At 41.1% G+C, this 25,811-nt stretch overlaps 1 protein-coding gene across 1 annotated transcript in view; it reads left to right on the plus strand.

The window, feature by feature from the left end:
• Window positions 1-2,655: 2,655 nt before the first annotated feature.
• Window positions 2,656-25,811, plus strand: part of LOC139755679 (endoplasmic reticulum aminopeptidase 1-like) — a 383,172-nt gene continuing 360,016 nt past the window's right edge. Inside the window, exon 1 of the mRNA XM_071674326.1 lies at window positions 2,656-2,892. Coding sequence (XP_071530427.1) covers window positions 2,805-2,892 — 88 coding nt within the window. The 5' untranslated portion in view covers window positions 2,656-2,804. The remainder of the gene's footprint in view (window positions 2,893-25,811) is intronic.

The raw sequence follows: 25,811 nt of genomic DNA on the forward strand, positions 1-25,811 counted from the left end.
AGACGAGATCCTGTCATTGAGTAAAACGAGGGCTTCGTGTTAAACAGAAGGTAAAACTTTCAACTGTTTAATAAGAAAGGCCAGAACCTACGGCGTACCGGAGGTTAGAAACAAGAATCTATTACAGTCTTATATCTTACACTTAAAACAGCCGGTGACTTGGCATTAGAAAGCATCAAAGAAGGTTTCAAGTACGGCTCCCACAGGGTGTTGCTACTTGGTGTCAGGGTGTTGTGATGTGACTGTGAGGTCGTCTGCATAGCAAAGGACCTTCATGGTTAGGTTTGCAAGAGGTGGTGGGAAGTCTTGTAAGAAAAGATTGACAATGGAGAAATAATCGCCCCTTGGGGAACTGCACTGTAGAGATGTGAAGCCACCGTGAATGACTTGCCTGATGACTGGCTAGGAGAGTGATCAATCACTATTAGTCATTGTAGTGAAGGGTAGCGTTTAATTATCATTTATGCGAGGATGTATCGTAGGGATAGTGCAGAATGCTTTGTTTATGTCTAGTGCCACTAATACTGTGCAGGAGGGGGAGGGGCTATGGTTGGTTGAGGCCATCTAGGATATATTGTGTGAAGTATGTTGTGCTTGGGTCTAAAGCTATTCTGTATGGGTGAGAGCAGAATGTTTTAATCAATTCTGTTGATCTTTTTTTTCACTGAGTGTGGATACTGAGAATATATGTGATATACGCTAGTAAAAGGTGGAGTTGGGTGGTTTGTAGTGATTTAAGACGTGGTATATCAGCAAATTTCTCGATGTCAGGGATTTTCATGTATAGCCAAGAGTGGTTGGAGATATCTGTAAGTGCTTGAATTGCAGATGGGCCACAGTGTTTTATGTGAAAGTTTGATATGTTGTCGGTAAAGGAGCAAGGGGGGGGGGGGGGGAGTGATAACAGGTAGGGATGAAGTGAGGAGGAGCGAGAATTTTGAAGGTTTGTTGAAGGTGTCTGATGATAGAGTGGCAGATGTAGGATGTTTTGGTCGTGGTGGTGTGCAAAGTGAGAGTCAGGGAGAGTGGTTTGGTGAAGAGAGAAGAGGCGGTGAAAGCATTGTGGAGCAAGGTTATTAGGTTCAGAAGGGTTGAGGGACAAGTTAGTTGGGATGTGAGTTTGAATGGAGAAAAATTGGAGGAAATGAAATGTTTTAGATATCTGGGAGTGGATTAAGCAGTGAATAGAACCATGGAAGTGGAAGTGAGTTATAGGTTGGGGTAGGGGGTGATGGTTCTGAGAGTGATGAAGAATGTGTGGAAGGAGAGAACGTTATCTCGGAGAGCGAAAATGGGTATGTTTGAAGGAATGGTAGTTCCAACGATGTTGTATGGTTGCGAGGCGTGGGCTATAGATAGAGATGTGCGGAGGAGGGTGGATGTGTTGGAAATCAAAAGTTTGAGGACAATATGTGGTGTATGGTGGTTTGATCGAGTAAGTAATGAAAGGGTAAGAGAGATGTGTGGGAATGAAAACAGTGTGGTTGAGGTGACAGAAGAGGGTGTGCTGAAATGGTTTGGACATATGGAGAGAACGAGTGAGGAAAGATTGACAAAGAGAATATATATGTCAGAGGTGAAGGAAACAAGGAGAGGCGGGAGACCAAATTGGAGGTGGAAGGATGGAGCGAAAATGATTCTGAGCGATCGGGGCCTAAACATGCAGGAGGGAGGGAGGCGTGCAAGGAATAGAGTGAATTGGAACGATGTGATATACCGGGGTCGACCTGCTGTCAGTGGACTGAACCAGGGCATGTGAAACGTCTGGAGTAAACATTGGAAAGGTCTGTGGAGCCTGGATGTGTGGATGGGAGGTTGTGGCCTATTTTGTCTGTTTTCCTGGCGCTACCTCGCTGACGCAGGGAGTAGCGATGCTGTTTCCTGTGGGGCGGGGTGGCGCCGAAAATGGATGAAGACAAGCGAGTATGAATATGTACATATTTACATATGTATATGGCTGTGTATGTATATGTTATTTATATGTATCAATATTTACGCGTATGGGCGTGTATGTATGTTTGTATACGAGTGGATGGGTCTTTCTTCCTCTGTTTCCTGGCGCTATCTCGCCGACGCGAGAAACGGTTATCAAGTATGATATAAATGAATAATTATATAAATGAATAATTATATAAATGAATATATATATATATATATATATATATATATATATATATATAGAGAGAGAGAGAGAGAGAGAGAGAGAGAGAGAGAGAGAGAGAGAGAGAGAGAGAGAGAGAGAGAGAGAGAGAGAGAGAGTGCACGAGATTACACCATGGGTAAAAAGTCAACTTTTGGGATGCTGTATCGACCAGTAATGAGTGTTCTTGAACTCACAAGAAAGGAGTTTTCATATTCCTGCTGCCAAAAGCAGCGCTCCCTGGTCTGCCAGAGTCTATAGAAAGGTCGTGGTTAACAACACGACACATAGATATTGGTTCTTAGGTAATCATGAATAAGTAAATGTGTATAATGTGTATTGTAATAGTGTCTGTTTATACGTGTGTACATGAAATCAACAGAGTTCATTCTTAATACTTTCGTCATTAACGAAATCACGGATAAACTTTTCCATTTCAGACTTTGAAGCTAGATAAGTGGATTGATAAGTCTTGCTCATTGAGCTTTGTGTTTCAGATTTGAGGGCCTAATGTATGAAATTTGACCAGTGATTCTAAAGCCCTCCAAGTTAGGCTTATGACTGGTTAGCCTGAGATATAATATAATACCGGACGATTTGATAGTCATAAGAGATTTGAAGATTCTATTGTAGAAATTCTACTCCACGTACAAGATTCCTCAAGATGACCGAGTCAGCGCACTTGTCGAACGGAGCCAACGGCAATCGGCGTTCGATGAACTACAGTTCACTCAATAATGAAGAACATGAAGGTAATGACATCCTTTGTTTCATAAATTACAATTGAATAACCGGATGTAGCCTTGAAACTATTTAGTTCGCTTGAAATCGAGTCATATAGTAGATTTGTAAAGAAAAACTTGGTTGTTATTTAGTGCTTGAGTTCCTGCTTGAAGCTCTGAACAATGGGTTCTCTTGCGTTAAGGGACGCAAAGGTAACTCTAACGTAGATTTTGATGAAAGAGGTAAAAAAAATTATTTGCTTTGCCATTGAACCTAACATTATGACGACGCAACATATTGTGACACACAAAATAGGGAAAAACATTAGACCTAACTCATTCACTATACGAATCATTGCACAAACTTCTCGCTTGTGCAAGCTCAGAACAAACCAACTTAGAAAGAGGTACTTGTCAATCTACCTGTATGTTCATTTCAAGTCAGCACAAATAGTATCAAAAATTGTACGAATATTAGAATAATTTACTGACAATCATCCTGATCTTGGTAAAGTAGCAGCAGCGCTGTTGGAAATTTCAAGAACATTATTATTGCTAGTCGATACATAAACCTGGTTGCCGAGAACATTCTCATTGGTGGTCCATACGCAAATCTACTTATCACGAACATTCTCACTGCTGGTCGATAAACTAACCAAGGTGCCAAGAACGCTTTCGTTGATTTTGATACATTACTAAGAAAGTGATAATGTAATGCTTGTGGTAACTGAGGATTTACAGATAATAGAAATTACATAGAACTGTACACTATCATGGGAAACTAAATTAGGAAATGAAGCTCAGTAGATATGATACAAGTCACTGTTGTGAAAAGTTCTGTAAAGTTTACGTTAAAGGAACAGGAGCATTTACCTTCAAAATACAGAGGGAAGATTGAGAAAAGTGTCCCAATTTTGTAGGAAAAAATGGTTTTCTTTATGGCCCAACAAGGTTCTGTATATAAAACAAGAGTATAAGGGAGCTTTCCCAGAGAAAAGCAATTAATGTTGGATATTAAGTGTTTAATTGGAACTATTTTGACCAATAAACAACCCTAGTATTACAAAAGGGAGTTATTTTGTTCAATACAAGATGCCAAAAAACAAAAAGCTTTGGGATGTACCGTGAAGATAAGGCGACACTCCAGCCAGTCATATGAGGCTCATGTTCAAGGTAAAATTCAACCATATACGCTAACGAAGTGTGCAGATTCATTTGGTACACCAAGTGCAACGTTGTTCAAGATGTCGCCGGAGGAAGTGCCAAAAGAGAGGAAGCGAAGAAAAGACATTAAAAAAGCACGTGGATGACTATTTGCTACGGAGAAACTATTTAAGCAAGAAACAACACGGATTCAGGGTGTTCAATGAGAGTTCCATTGTGTGCATCTGAGTTGCCATAATATATTAGACGTTGTGCAACATAAAAGGTTAGTGAGGAAGCTGAATCATCGGGAAAAATATGTAGACGGCTCTGATGAATTAGAAAATATACAGTGGTGGAAGGGAACAAAGGACGCATATCATCGGTTTAAGGGCAACTGTGGTGTGCTGCAGGACTATTCTGGGAGCATTGCTCTATGCAAATTATTTTCCAGAAGAATCAGATGTCTACTGGGATATGTTTACGGATGAAAACAAAATCACTGGCTTACAGGAAATCTTAGATAAGCTCCAAAGTTAGTCTCATACCTATGAAATTCAGTCCGAATAAATGAGGATAGGACGGAGCGAAAGAACTTGATATGATTATCATACTGATTCAGGTCAGCATGATACCTAGGTTGGAATAGTCAAAGAAACAGACTATATTCAGAAAATCACGAAGAAAAATATTCAGCATACCATGCACATGCTATAGTAGGCCAGGATAAGAATCCGCCACTCGTCTGATCACCGTAAACAGAGTAGCACAAATAACTAGAGAAGGTCTATAGGACGGCACCAAACATGATATTAGAATAAAGGAAGTTTGATTACAGTGAGATTACTAAAGGTCGTAAATTAGTCCTCCATGGAAGAGAGCTTCGAGAATAAAGGGGTGACTTGATCATAATCTTTTTTTTTTTCAAGGTATTTCAATGACGTCATCAGTGAACAGTTCGAAAGATGAAAATATAGAACAAACCAGAGGCCATAACAATATTTGAAATTAAGCAAGAAACTTGTAAGAAAAGATTCAAATAAGTTTTACGGCGTAAAAGTAGTATAAGAAAAGATAATTAGAATAAATTGAATGATGAAATAATGAATGTGGACTATAAAGAAGTTTAAAAGTATAATAGCACATTTTCAAAACATAAGGCCACACGACTGTAAAACTTCCTTACCGTACAAAAAAAAAGGTAATTACATTAACATGAATAAGCAGCTTCCCACACAATATGTGAATATGGTAAGGTAAAGTGTTTGAAATTTGTAAAAGAGATAACTGAAATATATGATAATTGTGAGTCAAACAGCTGAATCATTTCAAATTTGTGAAAGAATTTTGTAGTAATATTTTAAAAGAAAATGGTGTTTTATATTTGTGAAAATGGAAAGAGTTAGCTCGATTAAATCATGTGAAATTGATAGATAAAGGGTTCTATCAATTGTGCTTCATTTTCCAAATCGTTTTAGTAGTTTTGAGATCATTTTGATTGTGTATAATTCAATTGCACTTTCATTTGATGGTATTTAAAGTTTTAGGTTTATCAGCTTAAGGCCTTTAACTCCAAGCTGCATCTACCAACCGAAAAATCCTTGACACTTAGCTGAGGTGTTAAAGATAATTTTACGACTACATACACTCTCATATGTATGTGACACATGCATTTTTACACATCAATGTCGTAGGTTATAAGTACTGTGTGCTGTGTGCATATGAGTTTTCTATGCCATTAGTCATCCTCAGCAGTTTTCAGTGCAACACTTTGATCATATTCGTACAATAATTATATTAAATCTGATGGAAAATTAACTCAAATATATATATTAAATGAATACTTAGTTTGATATTGAGCGGTTACGTCAGTTGCGGGAGCGTCGTGAAGATGGCGCTAGTGTTTTGTTTACGTCTGGCTGAGAACTGTCAAAAGAGTGTCGTCTGCTAGGTCCTTCTTCGGGTGGTTCGGGTGGGCATTCCCTCAACCCACAGTATGTCTCCTTTGTAGTGTTGAACGATATTTCCTAGCCTATACTCCGGCTTCGCGCCTCTAGTTTCCATAGGGATTCTAGAGACACAAAATTAGCGTGCAGCTACGTTTAGGTGGGCCCGGGCCAAGGGGGGCAACATTCTCTCGGGACCCTACCATGAGCGACCATGATGTGGACGACATCGCTTTCCTCACAGGTGAGATGAAAGAATACGGGGAGTGGGTGTTATTGTTTACTTATCATGCTTCTCCAGTAAAGGACGGGGGAAAATGAATGACATTAGTTCCTGCCTGGCTGAACGTTAACCAGAGTATATGTGTAACTTCTTGTACTGTTCAGTTCCGTGTGCATGATATTTTGTAAACTTAGCTGATGATATGAGCTATGACACATAACAGTCAGTGCCCAGTTTATTGTGCTGCTTTATTTTCATTCATTATTCTGTGGTATGGTTATCTAATTTACTTTGTACCTACTCACAGGATCCTCACTTTAAAAAGAATACAATTACAGAAAAAATTGGTTTCGTTGCACCATAGAAATTTAGTGATTTTGATGTACAGTTGTGTGTGGTTTGGATGACAAGAGTGGCAGGGTATGAATTGGAGCTTTATTTCTTTTTTTGTAATTCACTAGGAAGCTACATATTTATATTGAGTTTGGATATCAATTAGTTAGGAAATCATTAGCTTAGCTTCATATCTAACTAGCTTTTGGAAATGGCTACTTATATCTTGTGTGTCTTATATGATCTGTTTTCATCACAGTATCTGTGGAGCAATATGTTATAGGACAGTTATAAATAAGGTGATAAGGGTTTAGCATATCAAGGAAAAGATGAGGTTAGTTAATGTAGAAGTAGGTAATACACTTGAAAAATATTAACAGAGCATAGAAACCAAAACAATGATAGATATATACCAGCATAATATTTGTTTCCTGCTGAGGATTGTGTTGTTTTTTGTTTGTTGGCAATCACTTATAAATTTATAATGCATTTAAATGAGCATGACTGGTGTACTTAGGCTAGGTCTTTGAAAATCAAGTGTATTATCTGCTTATACTTTGATTAACTCCATGTTTTCCTCGATACACATTCTACTGTCATCCTTAGTTAATATCTTTCAATGAAAAGTAATGCTCTAAATTTGTTATGCATTTATTTTTATGATCACAGCAAACTATATGAAGCACCTAACATATTCTTGAGCTGATTTCGATATGGAGCTAAACTGATGTCATCTTTATATAAATACAGGTGAAAGACTTTTCAAAAGTCAAGACAACTTATGAAAACCTTTCCTTGCTTCCCTTGCAGCTGATAATTATCCTAGTTTTCAATACTGTGGTCACACTGTACCACACACACCAATGACAGAAAGTGGTTGCACATCTATGTGCACAGATCACAAAATTGATGCAAACACGAGACCATGACAGTCCATATTTTTTGAAGTAGTGCTAAGAATAAGTGAATTTTGGCTGTTAGGGAAAGTTAGATAAAGTTTCTATAAGTTTTCTTGGTATTTACAACCCTTGCTGGTAATTTTATATTCATGAATCACACATTTTCCTTGATCTTTACTGCACTCCCTGTTATTAATGTATTCACTACCAAGAGATAAAGGAAAAATGCTCCAGGTCGTGCTCTGACACTGTTATTCTGTTATCCACATACTGCCCAGCCATTGCAAAACAAAAGCACACACATTCCAAAGCTATATCTGTGATAACTTTAAACTGGTACTTTACCAAAATTTGTAACTGTGTAGTACCCATTTACCTAGACTTATATAGTTACATTTAACCAGTCTTTAGTCTTACTTTACTATTACTGTTTACAACATTGACATTGAACAGTAATCTGGCTTTATTGTAAATACCACAAAGCCATTTATGTGATGATTTGACTGACATCTGATAAAACCTGTCTGTGTCTTATTTTTCATTTATTATGAATAATTTGCAAGTCTGAGTTATACTGTATTTCAGTGAAGTATACTTACATATATTCAGTTGATAAACAACTTTTCATTAAAAAGCCTAATTTTACAGATCATCTGTTCTATCTTGCCTTTCCTTTCATTTGATTAGGTGTTGAATAGATTGTTTCATGACTCAAGATGATTGATATCATTATTCACTAGACTAAAGACTCCATGTTACAGAATATGGTACAGTATCTAGTGGTGAGGGAAGAGAATAATAAGCTTCTTTCAGTATACTAGTTTTTGGAATTTTAGAATATTTTTAATTCAAGATACTTGCTTATTGAAAATAGGGTTTGTTATCCATGCATTTTTTCCATTAATGTTAGCATGTACAAAATGTTTCTAAATTAAATGAGTGACAGTTTCTTTAACTTTGGTAAAGGTTAAGACTATAGGTGTGTGCCTTTCTGAAACATTTTATAGACTGTATAATTTCATGGACAAGTTTTCATTGATCATATATGATAAACTGATGGGGAATAACACTGACAATTATGATTTCCATCTCAGCATTTAGCAGTAATAACTTGACAGAAATGATTAAGGCATTAATGTATGTTTGTGTATATAGATGTTATTTGTAGATGTGAAGGGTGCTATTGCTTTTTTTTCAAAATTGGCAAAAAGTAGGCTTTTCTTATGCTTCATTATTATTTTCATTTGTAATCATCACTTTACAAAATGCACAAGGATATTGTGGGATTCATTGAATAGAAAAAAAAAAACCCAAACCTAATTAAATGTAACCCCTAACCAGTTAGCAAAGCCAAAGCACAATGGACGGTCTCAACCCCCCTAAACCCCACTCACCCAATATTTAAACACCGCTTCATACTATTCACCATTTCCCGCATTAGCGAAGCAGCATTAAGAACAGAGGACTAACCCTTTGAGGGAATATCAACACTTGGCCCCCTCCTCTGTTCCTTCTTTTGGAAAACTAAAAATGAGAGGGGAGGATTTCCACCCCCTGCTCCCATCCCTTTTAGTTGCTTTCTATGACCCAGGGAATATGTAGGAAATATTCTTTCTTCCCTATCTCCAGGAGCGATATATATATATATATATATATATAGGTTGTTTTGGTCGAGGTGGTGTGCAAAGTGAGAGGGTTAGGGAAAATGATTTCGTAAACAGAGAAGAGGCAGTAAAAGCTTTGCGGAAGATGAAAGCCAGCAAGGCAGCAGGTTTGGATGGTATTGCAGTGGAATCTATTAAAAAAGGGGGTGACTGTATTGTTGACTGGTTGGTAAGGTTATTTAATGTATGTATGACTCATGGTGAGGTGCCTGAGGATTGGCGGAATGCGTGCATAGTGCCATTGTACAAAGGCAAAGGGGATAAGAGTGAGTGCTCAAATTACAGAGGTATAAGTTTGTTGAGTATTCCTGGTAAATTATATGGGAGGGTATTGATTGAGAGGGTGAAGGCATGTACAGAGCATCAGATTGGGGAAGAGCAGTGTGGTTTCAGAAGTGGAAGAGGATGTGTGGATCAGGTGTCTGCTTTGAAGAATGTATGTGAGAAATACTTAGAAAAGCAAATGGATTTGTATGTAGCATTTATGGATCTGGAGAAGGCATATGATAGAGTTGATAGAGATGCTCTGTGGAAGGTATTAAGAATATATGGTGTGGGAGGCAAGTTGTTAGAAGCAGTGAAAAGTTTTTATCAAGGATGTAAGGCATGTGTACGTGTAGGAAGAGAGGAAAGTGATTGGTTCTCAGTGAATGTAGGTTTGCGGCAGGGGTGTGTGATGTCTCCATGGTTGTTTAATTTGTTTATGTATGGGGTTGTTAGGGAGGTGAATGTAAGAGTTTTGGAAAGAGGGGCAAGTATGAAGTCTGTTGTGGATGAGAGAACTTGGGAAGTGAGTCAGTTGTTGTTCGCTAATGATACAGCGCTGGTGGCTGATTCATGTGAGAAACTGCAGAAGCTGGTGACTGAGTTTGGTAAAGTGTGTGAAAGAAGAGAGTTAAGAGTAAATGTGAATAAGAGCAAGGTTTTTAGGTACAGTAGGGTTGAGGGTCAAGTCAATTGGGAGGTAAGTTTGAATAGAGAAAAACTGGAGGAAGTTAAGTGTTTTAGATTCTAATCTGGGAGTGGATCTGGCAGTGGGTGGAACCATGGAAGCGGAAGTGAATCATAGGGTGGGGGGAGGGGGCGAAAATCCTGGGAGCCTTGAAGAAAGTTTGGAAGTCGAGAACATTATCTGGGAAAGCAAAAATGTGTATGTTTGAAGGAATAGTGGTTCCAACAATGTTCTATGGCTGCGAGGCGTGGGCTATGGATGGAGTTGTGCGCAGGAGAATGGATGTGCTGGAAATGAGATGTTTGAGGACAATGTGTGGTGTGAGGTGGTTTGATTGAGTAAGTAATGTAAGGGTAAGAGAGATGTGTGGAAATAAAAAGAGCATGGTTGAGAGAGCAGAAGAGGGTGTTTTGAAATGGTTTGGGCACATGGAGAGAATGAGTGAGGAAAGATTGACCAAGAGGATATATGTGTTGGAGGTGGAGGGAACGAGGAGAAGTGGGAGACCAAATTGGAGGTGGAAAGATGGAGTGAAAAAGATTTTGTGTGATTGGGGCCTGAACATGCAGGAGGGTGAAAGGAGGGCAAGGAATAGAGTGAATTGGATCGATGTGGTATACCGGGGTTGACGTGCTGTCAGTGGATTGAATAAGGGCATGTGAAGCGTCTGGGGTAAACCATGGAAAGCTGTGTAGGTATGTATATTTGCGTGTGTGGACGTGTGTGTGTGTATACATTGTGTATGGGGGTGGGTTGGGCCATGTCTTTCGTCTGTTTCCTTGCGCTACCTCGCAAACGTGGGAGACAGTGACAAAAAATATATATATATATTCTTTTTCTTTCTTTCATACTATTCGCCATTTCCGCCATTAGCGAGGTAGCGTTGAGAACAGAGGACTGGGCCCTTGAGGGAATATCCTCACCTGGGCCCCTTCTCTGTTCCCTCTTTTGGAAAATTAAAAAAAAAAAAAAAAAGTGAGAGGGGAGGATTTCCAGCCCCCCGCTCCCTCCCCTTTTAGTCGCCTTCTACGACACGCAGGGAATACGTGGGAAGTATTCTTTCTCCCCTATCCCCAGGGATAATATATATAAATATATATATATATATATATATATATATATATATATATATATATATATATATATATATATATATATATATATATATTTTTTTTTTTTTTTTTTTTTTGTCGCCGTCTCCCGCGCCCGCGAGGCAGCGCAAGGAAACAGACGAAAGGAATGGCCCAACCCACCCCATATATATATATATATATATATATATATATATATATATATATATATATATATATATATATATATATATATATATATATTATCCCTGGGGATAGGAGAGAAAGAATACTTCCCACGTATTCCCTGCGTGTCGTAGAAGTTGGGGTGAGAGACTATCAGTAAATTTTAGGGAGAATAAAAAGATGTTCTGGAAGGAGGTAAATAGGGTGCGTAAGACAAGGGAGCAAATGGGAACTTCAGTGAAGGGCGTAAATGGGGAGGTGATAACAAGTAGTGGTGATGTGAGAAGATGGAATGAGTATTTTGAAGGTTTGTTGAATGTGTCTGATGACAGAGTGGCAGATATAGGGTGTTTGGGTCGAGGTGGTGTGCAAAGTGAGAGGGTTAGGGAAAATGATTTGGTAAACAGAGAAGAGGTAGTAAAAGCTTTGCGGAAGATGAAAGCCGGCAAGGCAGCAGGTTTGGATGGTATTGCAGTGGAATTTGTTAAAAAAGGGGGTGACTGTATTGTTGACTGGTTGGTAAGGTTATTTAATGTATGTATGACTCATGGTGAGGTGCCTGAGGATTGGCGGAATGCGTGCATAGTGCCATTGTACAAAGACAAAGGGGATAAGAGTGAGTGCTCAAATTACAGAGGTATAAGTTTGTTGAGTATTCCTGGTAAATTATATGGGAGGGTATTGATTGAGAGGGTGAAGGCATGTACAGAGCATCAGATTGGGGAAGAGCAGTGTGGTTTCAGAAGTGGTAGAGGATGTGTGGATCAGGTGTTTGCTTTGAAGAATGTATGTGAGAAATACTTAGAAAAGCAAATGGATTTGTATGTAGCATTTATGGATCTGGAGAAGGCATATGATAGAGTTGATAGAGATGCTCTGTGGAAGGTATTAAGAATATATGGTGTGGGAGGCAAGTTGTTAGAAGCAGTGAAAAGTTTTTATCGAGGATGTAAGGCATGTGTACGTGTAGGAAGAGAGGAAAGTGATTGGTTCTCAGTGAATGTAGGTTTGCGGCAGGGGTGTGTGATGTCTCCATGGTTGTTTAATTTGTTTATGGATGGGGTTGTTAGGGAGGTAAATGCAAGAGTTTTGGAAAGAGGGGCAAGTATGAAGTCTGTTGGGGATGAGAGAGCTTGGGAAGTGAGTCAGTTGTTGTTCGCTGATGATACAGCGCTGGTGGCTGATTCATGTGAGAAACTGCAGAAGCTGGTGACGGAGTTTGGTAAAGTGTGTGGAAGAAGAAAGTTAAGAGTAAATGTGAATAAGAGCAAGGTTATTAGGTACAGTAGGGTTGAGGGTCAAGTCAATTGGGAGGTGAGTTTGAATGGAGAAAAACTGGAGGAAGTGAAGTGTTTTAGATATCTGGGAGTGGATCTGTCAGCGGATGGAACCATGGAAGCGGAAGTGGATCATAGGGTGGGGGAGGGGGCGAAAATTTTGGGAGCCTTGAAGAATGTGTGGAAGTCGAGAACATTATCCCGGAAAGCAAAAATGGGTATGTTTGAAGGAATAGTGGTTCCAACAATGTTGTATGGTTGCGAGGCGTGGGCTATGGATAGAGTTGTGCGCAGGAGGATGGATGTGCTGGAAATGAGATGTTTGAGGACAATGTGTGGTGTGAGGTGGTTTGATCGAGTAAGTAACGTAAGGGTAAGAGAGATGTGTGGAAATAAAAAGAGCGTGGTTGAGAGAGCAGAAGAGGGTGTTTTGAAATGGTTTGGGCACATGGAGAGAATGAGTGAGGAAAGATTGACCAAGAGGATATATGTGTCGGTGGAGGGAACGAGGAGAAGAGGGAGACCAAATTGGAGGTGGAAAGATGGAGTGAAAAGGATTTTGTGTGATCGGGGCCTGAACATGCAGGAGGGTGAAAGGAGGGCAAGAAATAGAGTGAATTGGAGCGATGTGGTATACAGGGGTTGACGTGCTGTCAGTGGATTGAATCAAGGCATATGAAGCGTCCGGGGTAAACCATGGAAAGCTGTGTAGGTATGTATATTTGCGTGTGTGGACGTGTGTATGTACATGTGTATGGGGGGGGGGCCATTTCTTTCGTCTGTTTCCTTGCGCTACCTCGCAGACGCGGGAGACAGCGACAAGGTATAAAAAAAAAAAAAAAAAAAAAAAATATATATATATATATATATATTTTATTTTTATTTATTTTGCTCTGTCGCTGTGTCCCGCGTTAGTGAGGTAGCGCAAGGAAACAGATGAAAGAATGGCCCAACCCACCCATATACACATGTATATACATACACGTCCAAACACGAAAATATATATACCTATACATCTCAACGTACACATATATATACACAAACAGACATATGCATATATACACATGTACATAATTCATACTGTCTGCCTTTATTTGTTCCCATCGCCACCTCGCCACACATGGAATCACAACCCCCTCCCCCCCATGTGTGCGAGGTAGCGCTAGGAAAAGAGACCAAAGGCCCCATTCGTTCACACTCAGTCTCTAGCTGTCGTGTATTAATGCACCGAAACCACAGCTCCCTTTCCACATCAAGGCCCCACACAACTTTCCATGGTTTACCCCAGACGCTTCACATGCCCTGGTTCAATCCATTGACAGCACGTCGACCCCGGTATACCACATCGTTCCAATTCACTCTATTCCTTGGTCGCCTTTCACCCTCCTGCATGTTCAGGCCCCGATCACTCAAAATCTTTTTCACTCCATCCTTCCACCTCCAATTTGGTCTCCCACTTCTCCTCGTTCCTTCCACCTCTGACACATATATCCTCTTGGTCAATCTTTCCTCACTCATTCCATCCATGTGACCAAACCATTTCAAAACACCCTCTTCTGCTCTCTCAACCACACTCTTTTTATTTCCACACATCTCTCTTACCCTTACATTACTTACTCAATCAAACCACTTCACACCACATATTGTGCTCAAACATCTCATTTCCAGCACATCCACCCTCCTGCGAACAACTCTATCCATAGCCCACGCCTCGCAACCATACAACATTGTTGGAACCACTATTCCTTCAAACATACCCATTTTTGCTTTCCAAGATAATGTTCTCGACTTCCAAACATTCTTCAAGGCTCCCAGAATTTTCGCCCCCTCCCCCACCCTATGATCCACTTCCGCTTCCATGGTTCCATCCGCTGCCAGATCCACTTCCAGATATCTAAAACACTTTACTTCCTCCAGTTTTTCTCCATTCAAACTTACCTCCCAATTGACTTGACCCTCAACCCTACTGTACCTAAGAACCTTGCTCTTATTCACATTTACTCTTAACTTTCTTCTTTCACACACTTTACCAAACTCAGTCACCAACTTCTGCAGTTTCTTACATGTATCAGCCACTAGCGCTGTATCATCAGCGAACAACAACTGACACACTTCCCAAGCTCTCTCATCCAGAACAGGCTACATACTTGCCCCTCTTTCCAAAACTCTTGCATTCACCTCCCTAACAACCCCATCCATAAACAAATTAAACAACCATGGAGACATCACACACCCCTGCCGCAAACCTACATTCACTGAGAACCAATCACTTTCCTCTCTTCCTACACGTACACATGCCTTACATCCTCGATAAATACTTTTCATTGCTTCTAACAACTTGCCTCCCACACCATATATTCTTAAAACCTTCCACAGAGCATCTCTATCAACTCTATCATATGCCTTCTCCAGATCCATAAATGCTACATACAAATCCATTTGTTTTTCTAAGTATTTCTCACATAGATTCTTCAAAGCAAACACCTGATCCACACATCCTCTACCACTTCTGAAACCACACTGCTCTTCTCCAATCTGATGCTCTGTACATGCCTTCACCCTCTCAATCAATACCCTCCCATATAATTTACCAGGAATAATCAACAAACTTATACCTCTGTGATTTGAGCACTCACTCTTATCCCCTTTGCCTTTGTACAATGGCACTATGCACGCATTCCGCCAATCCTCAGGCACCTTACCATGAAACATACATACATTAAATAACCTTACCAACCAGTCAACAATACAGTCACCCCCTTTTTTAATAAATTCCTCTGCAATACCATCCAAACCTGCTGCCTTGCCAGCTTTCATCTTCCGTAAAGCTTTTACTACTTCTTCTCTATTTACCAAATCATTTTCCCTAACCCTCTCACTTTGCACACCACCTCGACCAAAACACCCTATATCTGCCACTCTATCATCAAACACATTCAACAAACCTTCAAAATACTCACTCCACCTCCTTTTCACATCACCACTACTTGTTATCACCTCCCCATTTGCGCCCTTCACTGAAGTTCCCATTTGCTCCCTTGTCTTACGCACTTTATTTACCTCCTTCCAGAACATCTTATTCTCCCTGAAATTTAATGATACTCTCTCACCCCAACTCTCATTTGCCCTCTTTTTCACCTCTTGCACCTTTCTCTTGACCTCCTGCCTCTTTCTTTTATACCTCTCCCACTCATTTGCATTTTTTCCCTGCAAAAATCGTCCAAATGACTCTCTCTTCTTTTTCACTAATAATCTTACTTCTTCATCCCACCACTAACTACCTTTTCTAATCAACCCACTTCCCACGCTTCTCATGCCACAAGCATCTTTTGCGCAAGCCATCACTGCTTCCCTAAATACATCCCATTCCTCCCCACTCCCCTTACCTCCTTTGGTCTCACCTTTTTCCATTCTGTACTCAGTCTCTCCTGGTACTTCCTCACACAAGTGTCCTTCCCAAGCTCACTTACTCTCACCACCCTCTTCACCTTCTCTTCTTCTCTCAAAACCCCCACAAATCTTCACCTTCGCCTCCACAAGATAATGATCAGACATCCCTCCAGTTGCACCTCTCCGCATATTAACATCCAGAAGTCTCTCTTTCGTGCGTATATCAATTAACACGTAATCCAATAATGCTCTCTGGCCATCTCTCCTAATTACATACGTATACTTATGTATATCTCGCTTTTTAAACCAGGTATTCCCAATCACCAGTCCTTTTTCACCACATAAATCTACAAGCTCTTCACCATTTCCATTTACAACACTGAACACTCCATGTATACCAATTATTCCCTCAACTGCCACATTACTCACCTTTGCATTCAAATCACCCATCACTATAACCCAGTCTTGTGCATGAAAACCACTAACACACTCATTCATCTGCTCCCAAAACACTTGACTCTCATGATCTTTCTTCTCATGCCCAGGTGCATATGCACCAATAATCACCCATCTCTCTCCTTCAACTTTCAGTTTTACCCTTATCAATCTAGAATTTACTTTCTTACACTCTATCACATACTCCCACAACTCCTGATTCAAGAGTACTGCTACTCCTTCCTTTGCTCTTGTCCTCTCACTAACCCCTGACTTTACTCCCAAGACATTCCCAAACCATTCTTCCCCTTTACCCTTGAGCTTCGTTTCACTCAGAGCCAAAACATCCAGGTTCCTTTCCTCAAACATACTACCTACCTCTCCTTTTTTCTCATCTTGGGTACATCCACACACATTTAGACACCCCAATGTGAGCCTTCGAGGAGGATAAGCACTCCTCGCGTGACTCCTTCTTCTGTTTCCCCTTTTAGAAAGTTAAAATACAAGGAGGGGAGGGTTTCTGGCTCCCCGCTCCCGTCCCCTTTAATCGTCTTCTACGACACGTGAGGAATGCGTGGGAAGTATTCTTTCTCCCCTATCCCCAGGGATATATATATATTTATTTATTTATTATACTTTGTCGCTGTCTCCCGCGTTTGCGAGGTAGCGCAAGGAAACAGACGAAAGAAATGGCCCCCCCCCCATACACATGTATATACATACGTCCACACACACAAATATACATACCTACACAGCTTTCCATTGTTTACCCCAGACGCTTCACATGCCCTGCTTCAATCCACTGACAGCACGTCAACCCCGGTATACCACATCGCTCCAATTCACTCTATTCCTTGCCCTCCTTTCACCCTCCTGCATGTTCAGGCCCCGATCACACAAAATCTTTTTCACTCCATCTTTCCACCTCCAATTTGGTCTCCCTCTTCTCCTTGTTCCATCCACCTCCGACACATATATCCTCTTGGTCAATCTTTCCTCACTCATCCTCTCCATGTGCCCAAACCACTTCAAAACACCCTCTTCTGCTCTCTCAACTACGCTCTTTTTATTTCCACACATCTCTCTTACCCTTACGTTACTCACTCGATCAAACCACCTCACACCACACATTGTCCTCAAACATCTCATTTCCAGCACATCTATCCTCCTGCGCACAACTCTATCCATAGCCCACGCCTCGCAACCATACAACAATGTTGGAACCACTATTCCTTCAAACATACCCATTTTTGCTTTCCGAGATAATGTTCTCGACTTCCACACATTCTTCAAGGCCCCCAGAATTTTCGCCCCCTCCCCCACCCTATGATCCACTTCCGCTTCCATGGTTCCATCCGCTGCCAGATCCACTCCCACATATCTAAAACACTTCACTTCCTCCAGTTTTTCTCCATTCAAACTCACCTCCCAATTGACTTGACCCTCAACCCTACTGTACCTAATAACCTTGCTCTTATTCACATTTACTCTTAACTTTCTTCTTCCACACACTTTTCCAAACTCAGTCACCAGCTTCTGCAGTTTCTCACATGAATCAGCCACCAGCGCTGTATCATCAGCGTACAACAACTGACTCACTTCCCAAGCTCTCTCATCCCCAACACACTTCATGCTTGCCCTTCTTTCCAAAAGAGTTTTGAAAAGATGGGCAAGTATGAAGTCTGTTGGGGATGAGAGAGCTTGGGAAGTGAGTCAGTTGTTGTTCGCTGATGACACAGCGCTAGTGGCTGATTCATGTGTGAAACTGCAGAAGCTGGTGACTGAGTTTGGTAAAGTGTGTGGAAGAAGAAAGTTAAGAGTAAATGTGAATAAGAGCAAGGTTATTAGGTACAGTAGGGTTGAGGGTCAAGTCAATTGGGAGGTGAGTTTGAATGGAGAAAAACTGGAGGAAGTGAAGTGTTTTAGATATCTGGGAGTGGATCTGGCAGCGGATGGAACCATGGAAGCGGAAGTGGATCATAGGGTGGGGGAGGGGGCGAAAATTCTGGGGGCCTTGAAGAATGTGTGGAAGTCGAGAACATTATCACGGAAAGCAAAAATGGGTATGTTTGAAGGAATAGTGGTTCCAACAATGTTGTATGGTTGCGAGGTGTGGGCTATGGATAGAGTTGTGCGCAGGAGGATGGATGTGCTGGAAATGAGATGTTTGAGGACAATGTGTGGTGTGAGGTGGTTTGATCGAGTGAGTAACGTAAGGGTAAGAGAGATGTGTGGAAATAAAAAGAGCGTGGTTGAGAGAGCAGAAGAGGGTGTTTTGAAGTGGTTTGGGCACATGGAGAGGATGAGTGAGGAAAGATTGACCAAGAGGATATATGTGTCGGAGGTGGAGGGAACAAGGAGAAGAGGGAGACCAAATTGGAGGTGGAAAGATGGAGTGAAAAAGATTTTGTGTGATCGGGGCCTGAACATGCAGGAGGGTGAAAGGAGGGCAAGGAATAGAGTGAATTGGAGCGATGTGGTATACCGGGGATGACGTGCTGTCAGTGGATTCAATCAAGGCATGTGAAGCGTCTGGGGTAAACCATGGAAAGCTGTGTAGGTATGTATATTTGCGTGTGTGGACGTATGTATATACATATCTATGGGGGGGTTGGGCCATTTCTTTCGTCTGTTTCCTTGCGCTACCTCGCAAACGCGGGAGACAGCGACAAAGTAAAAAAAAAAAAATATATATATATATATATATATATATATATATATATATATATATATATATATATAGTGCAAGGAAACAGACGAAAGAAATGGCCCAACCCACCCCCATACACTTGTATATACATACGTCCACACATGCAAATATACATACCTACACAGCTTTCCATGGTTTACCCCAGACTCTTCACATGCCTTGATTCAATCCACTGACAGCACGTCAACCCCGGTATACCACATCGCTCCAGTTCACTCTATTCCTTGCCCTCCTTTCACCCTCCTGCATGTTCAGGCCCCGATCACACAAAATCTTTTTCACTCCATCTTTCCACCTCCAATTTGGTCTCCCTCTTCTCCTCGTTCCCTCCACCTCCGACACATATATCCTCTTGGTCAATCTTTCCTCACTCATTCTCTCCATGTGACCAAACCATTTCAAAACACCCTCTTCTGCTCTCTCAACCACGCTCTTTTTATTTCCACATATCTCTCTTACCCTTACGTTACTTACTCGATCAAACCACCTCACACCACACATTGTCCTCAAACATCTCATTTCCAGCTCATCCATCCTCCTGCGCACAACTCTATCCATAGTCCACGCCTCGAACCATACAACATTGTTGGAACCACTATTCCTTCAAACATACCCATTTTTGCTCTCCGAGATAATGTTCTCGACTTCCACACAGTCTTCAAGGCTCCCAGAATTTTCGCCCCCTCCCCCACCCTATGATCCACTTCCGCTTCCATGGTTCCATCCGCTGCCAGATCCACTCCCAGATGTCTAAAACACTTCACTTCCTCCAGTTTTTCTCCATTCAAACTCACCTCCCAATTGACTTGACCCTCAACCCTAATATACCTAATAACCTTGCTCTTATTCACATTTACTCTTAACTTTCTTCTTTCACACACTTTACCAAACTCAGTCACCAGCTTCTGTAGTTTCTCACATGAATCAGCCACCAGCGCTGTATCATCAGCGAACAACAAATGACTCACTTCCCAAGCTCTCTCATCCCCAACAGACTTCATACTTGCCCCTCTTTCCAAAACTCTTGCATTCACCTCCCTAACAACCCCATCCATAAACAAATTAAACAACCATGGAGACATCACACACCCTTGCCGCAAACCTACATTCACTGAGAACCAATCACTTTCCTCTCTTCCTACACGTACACATGCCTTACATCCTTGATAAAAGCTTTTCACTGCTTCTAACAACTTTCCTCCCACACCATATATTCTTAATACCTTCCACAGAGCATCTCTATGAACTCTATAATATGCCTTCTCCAGATCCACATCCTCGATGTATATATATATATATATATATATATATATATACATTGGGAGGTAAGTTTGAATGGAGAAAAACTAGAGGAAGTAAAGTGTTTTACATATCTGGGAGTGGATCTGGCAGCCGATGGAACCATGGAAGCAGAAGTGAATCATAGGGTGTGGGAGGGGGCGAAAATCCTGGGAGCCTTGAAGAATGTGTGGAAGTCGAGAACATTATCTCCGAAAGCAAAAATGGGTATGTTTGAAGGAATAGTGGATCCAACAGTGTTGTATGGTTGCGAGGCGTGGGCTATGGATAGATTTGTGCGAAGGAGGGTGGATGTGCTGGAAATGAGATGTTTGAGGATGATGTGTGCTGTGAGATGGTTTGATCGAGTAAGTAATGTAAGGGTAAGAGAGATATGTGGAAATAAAAAGACTGTGGTTGAGAGAGCAGAAGAGTGTGTTTTGAAATGGTTTGGTCACGTAGAGAGAATGAGTGAGGGAAGATTGACAAAGAGGGTATATGTGTCGGAGGTGGAGGGAACGAGGAGAAGTGGGAGACCAAATTGAAGGTGGAAAGGTGGAGTGAAAAAGATTTTGAGTGATCGGGGCCTGAACATGCTGGATGGTGAAAGGCGTGCAAGGAATAGAGTGAATTGGAACGATGTGGTATACCGGGGTCGATGTGCTGTCAATGGATTGAACCAAGGCATGTGAAGCATCTGGGGTAAACCATGGAAAGTTGTGTGGGGCCTTGATGTGGAAAGGGTGCTGTGGTTTCGGTGCATTATTACATGACAGCTATAGACTGAGTGTGGATGAATGGGGCATTTGTTGTCTTTTCCTAGCACTACCTCGCACATATAAGGGGGGAGGGAGTTGGTTATTCCACATGTGGTGAGGTGGCGATGGGAATGAATAAGGGCAGACAGTATGAATTATGTACATGTGTATATATGTATATGTCTGTGTGTGTATATATATGTGTACATTGAGATGTATAGGTATGTATATTCGCGTGTGTGGACTTGTATGTGTATACATGAGTATGTGGATGGGTCGGGCCATTCTTTCGTCTGTTTCCTTGCGCTACCTCGCTAACGCGGGAGACAGCAACAAAGCAAAATAAATAAATCAAAATAAATATGTGGGATGAAAGCCGGCAAGGCAGCAGGTTTGGATGGTATTGCAGTGGAATTTATTAAAAAAGGGGGTGACTTTATTATTGACTGGTTGGTAAGGTTATTTAATGTATGTATGACTCATGGTGAGGTGCCTGAGGATTGGCGGAATGCGTGCATAGTGCCATTGTACAAAGGCAAAGGGGATAAGAGTGAGTGCTCAAATTACAGAGGTATAAGTTTGTTGAGTATTCCTGGTAAATTATATGGGAGGGTATTGATTGAGAGGGTGAAGGCATGTACAGAGCATCAGATTGGGGAAGAGCAGTGTGGTTTCAGAAGTGGTAGAGGATGTGTGGATCAGGTGTTTGCTTTGAAGAATGTATGTGAGAAATACTTAGAAAAGCAAATAGATTTTTATGTAGCATTTATGGATCTGGAGAAGGCATATGATAGAGTTGATAGAGATGCTCTGTGGAAGGTATTAAGAATATATGGTGTGGGAGGCAAGTTGTTAGAAGCAGTGAAAAGTTTTTATTGAGGATGTAAGGCATGTGTACGTGTAGGAAGAGAGGAAACTGATTGGTTCTCAGTGAATGTAGGTTTGCGGCAGGGGTGTGTGATGTCTCCATGGTTGTTTAATTTGTTTATGGATGGGGTTGTTAGGGAGGTGAATGCAAGAGTCTTGGAAAGAGGGGCAAGTATGAAGTCTGTTGTGGATGAGAGAGCTTGGGAAGTGAGTCAGTTGTTGTTCACTGATGGTACAGCGCTGGTGGCTGATTCATGTGAGAAACTGCAGAAGCTGGTGACTGAGTTTGGTAAAGTGTGTGAAAGAAGAAAGTTAAGAGTAAATGTGAATAAGAGCAAGGTTATTAGGTACAGTAGCGTTGAGGGTCAAGTCAATTGGGAGGTAAGTTTGAATGGAGGAAAACTGGAGGAAGTAAAGTGTTTTAGATATCTGGGAGTGGATCTGGCAGTGGATGGAACCATGGAACGGAAGTGGATCATAGGGTGGGGGAGGGGGCGAAAATTCTGGGAGCCTTGAAGAATGTGTGGAAGTCGAGAACATTATCTCGGAAAGCAAAAATGGGTATGTTTGAAGGAATAGTGGTTCCAACAATGGGTATGGTTGCGAGGCGTGGGCTATGGATAGAGTTGTGCGCAGGAGTATGGATGTGCTGGAAATGAGATGTTTGAGGACAATGTGTGGTGTGAGGTGGTTTGATCGAGTAAGTAACGTAAGGGTAAGAGAGATGTGTGGAAATGAAAGAGCGTGGTTGAGAGAGCAGAAGAGGGTGTTTTGAAATGGTTTAGGCACATGGAGAGAATGAGTGAGGAAAGATTGACCAAGAGGATATGTGTGTCAGAGGTGAAGGGAACGAGGAGAAGTGGGAGACCAAATTGGATGTGGAAAGATGGTGTGAAAATCTTGCAGGAGGGTGAAAGGAGGGCAAGAAATAGAGTGAATTGGATCGATGTGGTATACCGGGGTGTACGTGCTGTCAGTGGATTGAATCAGGGCATGTGAAGCGTTTGGGTAAACCTTGGAAAGCTGTGTAGGTATGTATATTTGCATGTGTGGACGTATGTATATACATGTGTATGGGGGTGGGTTGGGCCATTTCTTTCTTCTGTTTCCTTGCACTACCTCGCAAACGCGGGAGACAGCGAGAAAGCAAAAAAATATATATATATATATATATATATATATATATATATATATTGGGCCATTCCTCGTCTGTTTCCCTGCAATGCTTTCACCCTCTCGATCAATACCCTCCCATATAATTTCCCAGGAATACTCAACAAACTTATACCCTCTGTAATTTGAACACTCACCTTTATCCACTTTCCCTCTGTACAATGGCACTATACATGCATTCTGCCAATCCTCAGGCACTTCACCATGAACCATACATACAGTGAATATCCTCACCAACCAGTCAACAACACAGTCACCCCCTTTATTGATAAATTCCATAGCAATACCATCCAAAACCACCGCCATGCCGGCTTTCATCTTCCGCAAAGCTTTCACTATCTCTTCTCTGTTTATCAAATCATTCTCCTTGACCCCTCTCATTTTACACATCACCTCGACCAAAACACCTTATATATGCCACTCTATCACCAAATATATTCAAGAAACCTTCAAAATATTTACTCCATCTCCCTCTCACTTCACTACTACTTGTTATTACCTCCCCATTTGTCCCATTCATCAATGTTCCCATTTGTTCTCTTGTCTTATGCACTTTATTTACCTCCTTCTAAAACATCTTTTTATTTTCCCTAAAATTTTAATGATACTCTCTTACTCCAAATCTCATTTGCCCTCTTTTTCACCTCTTGCACCTTTCTCTTGACCTCCTGCCTCTTTCTTTTATACATCTCCCAGTCATTTGCACTATTTCCCTGCAAAAATTGTCCAAATGCCTCTCAATTCTCTTTCACTAATAATCTTACTTCTTCATCCCACCACTCACTACCCTTTCTAATCTGCCCTCCTCCCACCTTCCTCATGCCACAGACATCTTTTGTGCAAGCCATCACTGCTTCCATAAATACATCCCATTCTTCCCCCACTCCCCTTCATTCATTTGCTCTAACATTTTTCCATTCTGCACTCATTCTCTCCTTGTATTTCCTCACACCAGTCTCCTTTCCAAGCTCACTCACTCTAACCACTCTCTTCACACCAACATCCTCTCTTCTTTTCTGAAAACCTCTACATATCTTCACCTTTGCCACCACAAGATAATGGTCAAACATCCCCCCAGTTAATCCTCTCAGCACATTAACATCCAAAAGCCTCTTTTTCATGCGCCTATCGATTAACACGTAATCCAATAACGCTCTCTGGCCATCTCTCCTACTTACATATGTATACTTATGTATATCTCTCTTTTCAAATCACATATTCCCAATCACCAGTCCTTTTTCATCTCACAAATCTACAAGCATTTCATTTCCATTTACAACAATGAAAACCACATGTACACCATTTATACCCTCAACTGCCACATTACTCACCTTTGCATTCAAATCACCCATCACTATACCCTGATCTCATGCATCAAAGCTGCTAACACACTCACTGAGCTGCTCCCAAAATACTTGCCTCTCATGATCTTCCTTCTCATGACCAGGTGCATAGGCACCAATAATCACCCATCTCTCTCCATCTACTTTCAGTTTTACCCCTGTCAGTCTAGAGTTTACTTTCTTACACTATCACATACTCGCACAACTCCTGCTTCAGGAGTAGTGCTAATCCTTCCTTTGCTCTTGTCCTCTCACCAAACCCTAACTTTTCTCCCAAGACTTTCCCAAACCACTCTTCCCCTTTACCCTTGAGCTTCATTTCACTCAGAGCCAAAACATCCAAGTTCCTTTCCTCAAACATACTACCTATCTCTCCTTTTTTCTCATCTTGGTTACATCCACACACATTTAAACACCCCAATCTGAGCCTTCGAGGAGGATGAGCACTCCCCGGGTGACCCCTTTTCTTCCCCTTTTAGAAAGTTAAAATACAAGGAGGGGAGGGTTTCTAGCCCCCACTCCCGTCCCCTTTCATCGCCTTCTACGACACGGGGGAATTGCGTGGAAAGTAACACATATATATATATATATATATATATATATATATATATATATATATATATATATATATATATATATATATATATATATATATAATCCCTGGGGATAGGGGAGAAAGAATACTTCCCACGTATTCCCTGCGTGTCGTAGAAGGCGACTAAAAGGGGAGGGAGCGGGGGGCTGGAAATCCTCCCCTCTCTTTTTTTTTTTTTTTTTTTGATTTTCCAAAAGAAGGAACAGAGAAGGGGGCCAGGTGAGGATATTCCCTCAAAGGCCCAGTCCTCTGTTCTTAACGCTACCTTGCGAATGCGGGAAATGGCGAATAGTTTGAAAGAAAGAAAGATATATATATATGTATATATATATATATATATATATATATATATATATATATATATATATATATATATATATATATATATATATGATTTTTTTTCATACTATTCGCCATTTCCTGCTATGGATCAGGTGTTCAGGTGATCAGGTGTTTGCTTTGAAGAATGTATGTGAGAAATACTTAGAAAAGCAAATGGATTTGTATGTAGCATTTATGGATCTGGAGAAGGCATATGATAGAGTTGATAGAGATGCTCTGTGGAAGGTATTAAGAATATATGGTGTGGGAGGCAAGTTGTTAGAAGCAGTGAAAAGTTTTTATCGAGGATGTAAGGCATGTGTACGTGTAGGAAGAGAGGAAAGTGATTGGTTCTCAGTGAATGTAGGTTTGCGGCAGGGGTGTGT

Source organism: Panulirus ornatus, chromosome 19 (genome assembly GCF_036320965.1).
Source record: "Panulirus ornatus isolate Po-2019 chromosome 19, ASM3632096v1, whole genome shotgun sequence".
Taxonomy (NCBI): Eukaryota; Metazoa; Arthropoda; class Malacostraca; order Decapoda; family Palinuridae; genus Panulirus; species Panulirus ornatus.